The sequence below is a fragment of the Pholis gunnellus genome, assembly GCF_910591455.1.
Source record: "Pholis gunnellus genome assembly, chromosome: 18".
NCBI classification, from domain to species: Eukaryota; Metazoa; Chordata; class Actinopteri; order Perciformes; family Pholidae; genus Pholis; species Pholis gunnellus.
In genome coordinates this window covers 21,703,240-21,709,861 of record NC_136545.1, presented here as the reverse complement: position 1 = coordinate 21,709,861, position 6,622 = coordinate 21,703,240, and the positions used below count along the sequence as shown (strand labels likewise).

Genomic DNA, 6,622 nt, shown 5'->3' with positions numbered 1-6,622 from the left:
TCTTCACGGATCGGCCTTCAAGGCGGATAAACACGACGAAATAAGATGATACGATCGGCATGCTGTAGGACTGTTTTCAGCTTTTACTGAAGTGAGATGAGTTGCAACATAATATTTCTACTCTGGGATTAAATCGTTATGAAGGAACACTGATGTCCTGAAGGTAGAGATGTGCTCACAGTGTAGACATCAGGACTGCAGAAATACTTCAGTTTGATGCTCACTGAGTGTTAAATAGTGTGTGTGTTCATGTCCTTCAGTGTGGGACTGTATCGCTCTGAGGACGCTGTGGGAGCAACGTTGACTTCTCAGAGTGTTTTAATGTTGTAGCATGTAGCATTGTTAGCACGCATGTGACGCTAGCAGAGAAGATGCACACACAGAAAGGCCGACAGCTGTTCGTACAGATGTTACTTTTATTTACATCTCCAGACACATATTTCAGTCACACTGCTGCAGCTCTGTTCACTTTATACAAATATATCAGCAAATATACAATCTCACTTTCATGTTTTTTCCTCGTTTTGCCTCCACATGATCACAAAGCTGAACGTGCTGCTAGTGGAGCCACTGTGGACGCTAGCAGACCAGAACCAGTCATCTAGTAAGGCCGTCGCTCATAGTCCACATCCTGGTCTATGACTCACAGAGATACCCCACACACACACACACACACACACACACACACACACACACACACACACACACACACACACACACACACACACAGCAATAACAGAACATCATTATTTGAATGTTGTAAGCGATGAAAACCTAAGTGTGGAACTGACTGAACTCAGGACTGTAACTGGAGTTGAATTGTGACTTTAGAGCCGTTCTGCCCCCCCCATGATGATCATTGATGAACCACGAAACCAAATGTATTTCAGCTCATCACGTCTAAAAATGTTCCTCTTTGAATCTTTATTCACATTAAAGGTTTCCGTCTCTTCACCTGCACAACATGAAGTGAGACACAAACACACACAAGGCTTCACCGTGAGGTCACACATCCAGACTCAGGACACCGACTCCCTCAGGAGGCGTCTTCAACCTGCTGACGTGCTCTCAGTGCTTCTAATGACATCATCGCTTTCCAAAGGAAACAGGAAGTGTTCAGGAGGGAAACGATTTCACACTTTGGTTTTCAGTTGCTTCTAAGATTTGAACCCTTCCAGCTTTTCTTCTCTCCCACACACACACACACACACACACACACACACTTAACTACACACTTATATGTGAAATACACACTGTTCCATTGAGATCTCATTGGATGGACTTTTTTTCACATTAAATGAAGTTTGTACAGAATGTCGACAACAAACTGAAGATAAAGCCCACTGGTCTGTGAGGGGACCCTGTTTACCCACTAACGAGGTCTAAGGGGAGGTGTGTGTGTGTGTGTGTGTGTGTGTGTGTGTGTGTGAGTGAAGTATAGATTTGTTGCCTCAGAGGTCCAGAGGATCCATGGAGCTGACAAACACCGTGGAAGGATCCGTCCCTTCTGTCCAGACTAGAAATCTGGAATTTTAACACTTGTCCGAGTGTGTGCGAGTGCAAGTGTGTGTGTGTGTGTGTGTGTGTGAGTGTGTTCCTGTGTTTTCAGTCCAGCTGTCTCAGATCCAGAAACACTGGAGGGAGTCAGAGTCAGAGCTGCACAATCAAAACCCTCAAGACGGTTTCTGTCTTTGTTACGTCTCTCTCACCAAATACAGTTTATTCTTCTTCTGTGTGTGTGTGTGTGTGTGTGTGTGTGTGTGTGTGTGTGTGTGTGTGTGTGTGTGTGTGTGTGTGTGTGTGTGAGAATGTCCTCCAGAACACGTTCCGTCCTCCAAAGCCTGTTGTTGATGTTTGGACGTCTGCTGGTTGACATTTTCTCGTAGCGGACGAGTCACATGACTCTCTGGTGGGTCTTGACATTTATGAGTGTGTGTGTGTGTGTGTGTGTGTGTGTGTGTGTGTGTGTGTGAGTGTGTGTGTGTGTGTGTGTGTGTGTGTGTGTGTGTGACTTCATGTTTATGAAAGTAGAAGCAGGACGGACACACACACAGTCACAGAGAGGAGATGGAGAGGAGCCGATCTCCAGCTGCTGCTCTTCGGTCCTGTAGAGTCAACTGACCCCTGAGCCAGCAGAGCCTGGGGGGGGGGGGGGGGGGGGGGGGGGGGTTATCACATGTTCTCATTACATCATTACATCATTATTCACCTTTTCTTCATCAGGAGATTCATTTCTAAACACAAAGTCTTTTGTTCTTGTAAAGTTCTGACTTTATCTCTAAAACTCCGTCATAACATCAAAGTGATGAATCTCAGATGTCTCCTCAGCAAACATGTGATGTTGAGCTAAACTAGCATTACATGTGAGATAAAGTCATTTAAAGTCTCAGGAATGTGGATTATTAATGATGGATCTGATCACTTGGGTAGCGAGTGGATCCAGATCTCACAGGTTCTGCATGGAGTCCAGTATCGGAGTAAAGCTTCGTCCACATAAGTGATATTTGTGGAGCTGAAAGCTGAATCTCATCATTCTAGTGTTGGACTCTCTGTGACGGTCAAACAAACATTCACTGCTTTCTGTTTCCACTGATATTATTCTGTGGAGCTTCTTCAATAGATGGGACCTGAACCTGATATCAAGACCTGAACCTGATCTCCTCTCATACATCATCATCCTTCAAGTGTTTGCTGGGAAACTAAAATACCAACGAAGAAGAGACGACATGGGAGGACCCACATGTGATCTTCTGAATGTAATTATCTGAAAGCTTGTAAACACAGTGCTCACCTCCTCACACTCAAAGTCTTCAGACGGGACACACTCTGGACCTCCATCCTGAAAAACAACGAGTCCGCATCATTACTGTCAGCTCATTTACAGTCATCAGGTCTGATTCATTTAGCTTTTAGGTCTAGATACAGTATATATATCATATATACAATGTAAATAGAACAGTGGGCCTCGGTTGGACCCTTGAGGAACACCATGAAGCGGACTCTCTGTTTGAGGGGGGGGACAGAAGCCGGGACCTTCTTCACTCTAAAGCTGCGTTCACAACAAACCCGGAGCACATGTTCACGGTGCGTTCCTCGCGGGCTCATTTGTGGTTATTGGCACTAGACGTGCTGGTGAGGGTGCATGGCTCATAAACGCCTTCACGTCTGTTCAGCATATCCTCTGGAGGAGTTTTCACTGTTTACTACAGATGGATGAACACAAAATAGACAAATACGTTTGTTGTGATTTAACTGCAATAAACGAAATAACTTCATAATGATGAAGATTTGTAAAAAGTCTGAATTCATGTTTTGTTAGTTTTGTCTGCAAGACGACAACCAAATAACTTTTAAAATGTTTGTTTTCTGAATGGAGCTCTGATCGATCGATGCTATGCTAAGCTAACATTGTAGCAGCTCCATCAACACTCAACATAAGGTCATCTATGCGTAAATAGAGCGTAAACAGCGTTTACTCGTGTAAATCTGGTCTTTGCATTGACTTAATAATCTCTCGTTTGGTGTGAAGCAGCTTCATGTTGAACGCATCGAAGCTTTGATTTGTATTATGTACATTACCCCAAATATCTCACAGAGACATAAAATAAGGAATAATATTCATCACACATCAGCATGAATCATTCAGTGACTACAGTCCATTTATGTCTCACAGCTCTCTGCTACATGTTGACTCAGCAGAACATAAACTACATCTCCCATGATGCACTCAGTAAGAAACAACGCTGACGAGCAGCGAGTCGTGTCAGTTTAAACACACACACGGGATCATTTATCTCCCATGAGCCTCTCTGGCAGCGCTCATTAGCATATCTCCTCCCGGTACCTGGGTGGGAGAGCCAATCAGATGTTATCGCTCGACGAGAGGGCTGACATAATGTGGAGCAGAGCGAGGATCATCATCGTCTCCTCTGGAATAAAACCACATGTGGCTCCGTGTGCACGTTCACCTGGTTGTCATGGCGATTATTAAGCCATGTGAATCATATTCATGAAGACGGTTACGGCCTCCTGACACCCAACGCCTCCGCAGGTCTGTTTCCTGGAAACTGACGGCTCAGCAAAGCTTCCAGAGAAATGATATTATATCCACAATGATCCAGTTGAAAGCACAGATTGCAGAGCAGCATGAAGGAGGCTGAGCGTCCTGAGGGACGTAGAGCTGCGTCTTCATCTGTCACTACATCCTATCTCTGCTGCTGTGGGACCAGCGAGGTTTGAACATTCCTGCTTTTTAGAAATGTGCTTTTAGAGCAGTTTGTTACATTCTATCGTATATGTACACACACATTGATTATTCTCCATATTCCATGATGAGAAGTTGTTATAACTGGAGTTATAGTTACTTGAGAGTTAGAATCTCTCTCCATCCAGACACATTATATATGTGTCATTTTTGTATTCTATAATTCATGCTGTGGATCTGTTAAATAAGAAGAGTTGATGTTGGCCTTCCGCCTCCTCCCCGTTCATAATGGAACGCTTTCTCTGTCTGGATGCAGAATGAGGCCAATGTGTGTGAAGGGCACAACAACCTCAATGAGTCTGGATGTGACCTGCATTATGTCTTTATAACACATATATTCTGTCTTTATAACACATATATTATGTCTTTATAACACATATATTATGTCTCTATATCACATGTTATGTCTTTATAACACATATATTATGTTTCCACAGTCACTTTTCTACGACAAGGACAAGATTAGCTACTTTTCCATAAAAATTATGCATTAAGAGTGAAAATTGTGGAGTCGAAGGCAAAAGACAAATATTTTTATCACGCACTCTAAGCTGCGCAATACACACCCATTATAAAGTCACAAACAGACACAAATTTTCCTGAAACATAATCTGTGACTTCATGAAAACTGTGCTCGCTATCAAAATGTCCATTTGGCTCAATAACGTCCAGCGTTTTGTCTACGTTTTAAACTTTAAATCATTTTTCTACGTTAAAGTACGGCTTGTCAATATGGGTCCAAAGTTCAGTGTTTTTTTTTCTCTCTTCACGCCGAAACCCCATTCAAGTCAATGGGGCGATTTTGCTCCGTTTTTTTGGGATTTTCAGGAAAACAACTGGGCGAATCTCTTATAAAAGTCATAGCACACCATTCCTGATCGGGCCGCACGTTTGGATATACTTTTCACGCCGCTGTTGGCAACGCTGTGTGAGGAGAAGCGCGGCAAAATAAACATTATTAGTATGATTAAGCCCGCAGGATTACAGTCAGTGTGCTTTGGCACAGGCAGTACCTTTGTGCCACAAAGCCACACTGAATTAAATATCAGGAGTAATTCTGACGCGCCAAGCCCGCTCTGCAGAATATGTGGCGACAGATGAAGATCAGCTGCTGGAGGTTGTAAATGACGGTGGCCTTAAAAGTATGTTTGAGACAACAGCTCTGCTGGTGTTTAGATTAAAATCCAGGCTGAATATCCTGAGACCTCCACTAAACACTGAAACCTGCTTCCATCTCACACATCCTCTCTGTGAAGCGAGATGTTCTGCAGCGACAGCGATCAAAACTAAACGCAGTAGACTGGACATGAGGAACACACCTCGCGTGTCATTGTCTCCCTTTAACCCAGACGGGACGTCTCGCTGCAGAGAAACCAGCTCAGAGCTCCACTGATTCATTATTGTGAGCTGTATTTATTTATGCATTTTTTATTTGTTAATGCCGATCATATCATTTTACTTTGTCGTGTTTATCCACCACACGTTGAATGCCGGTCCACATGAAGCCGTCCGTGGTGGACCTCTGGTCTAGAGCGGGATAATTACTGGCTGTTTTCAGTTCATATGATACATCTCACAACGTTAATAAATCATAAATATAAATATCGTTCAGCCTTCAATGAAACATGTTTTCCTCTAACAGAAAAGAGAAGAACTGACCTGCAGGTTAGCACAGGTAGGGAACAAACAGGCGCTCTCCAGGGGTTTGATGGCGTCGCCGTGTAGAGAGGGGGCGGGTTTAGAGATGACCGGTGGCCGGGCGGGGGGGAAGAAGGTTGACGACGGCTCGGTCACCAGAAGAGTTCCTCCTTCTGCCCCGTAACCAAAGGACTGGATGGCGTTTTCTGTGAAACACAACTCATCTCACTTCCTGTCCTTATTGACTGGAGGAGTGTTCTCTCTCTGAAGCACTTCATCACACATTAAAAAGGCTTTTCTGTTCATCGTCTCGTGTGTCTTCTACTCCCATTCAAACTTTTCATATATTAAGTTTGCTGCTCACAGAATAGGTGAGCAAAGATTCATCTAAAATACGTCTGCTGGACGTCCTCAGGTCTGTTTTCATCTGTAACGGAGTCAAAGGGACTCGCCGTCTAAAGGAAGTTCTATTTCATCCTTACTGACCGATATCTACGAGTCTTTATATCACAAAGTCACGTGTGACCTCAGGTTGGATTGGTTTCGGCGTCATCTCTGAGATCACGCCTTTTTCATCTTCTCGCTTACGCAGGCTAGCTACCACGGTAGCATTAGCTTCAGCTACATTTGTCTACGATTAAAGATTCTTGGATCTCGTCGCTTGAAGCCAAACTGTCCCTCTTATGAGAAGCATCAATCGTGAGATCGATTAACATCGTT

General features: G+C 43.8%; 1 protein-coding gene across 1 annotated transcript in view; it reads right to left on the bottom strand.

Annotated features, from left to right (window-relative positions):
• Positions 1-2,019: 2,019 nt before the first annotated feature.
• Positions 2,020-6,622, bottom strand: part of gfra2b (GDNF family receptor alpha 2b) — a gene marked incomplete at both ends in the record, with an annotated part of 41,216 nt that continues 36,613 nt past the window's right edge. Inside the window, 3 exons of the mRNA XM_079179333.1 lie at positions 2,020-2,139; positions 2,792-2,839; positions 5,924-6,108. Of these exons, the coding sequence (XP_079035459.1) occupies positions 2,020-2,139; positions 2,792-2,839; positions 5,924-6,108 (353 nt within the window). The remainder of the gene's footprint in view (positions 2,140-2,791; positions 2,840-5,923; positions 6,109-6,622) is intronic.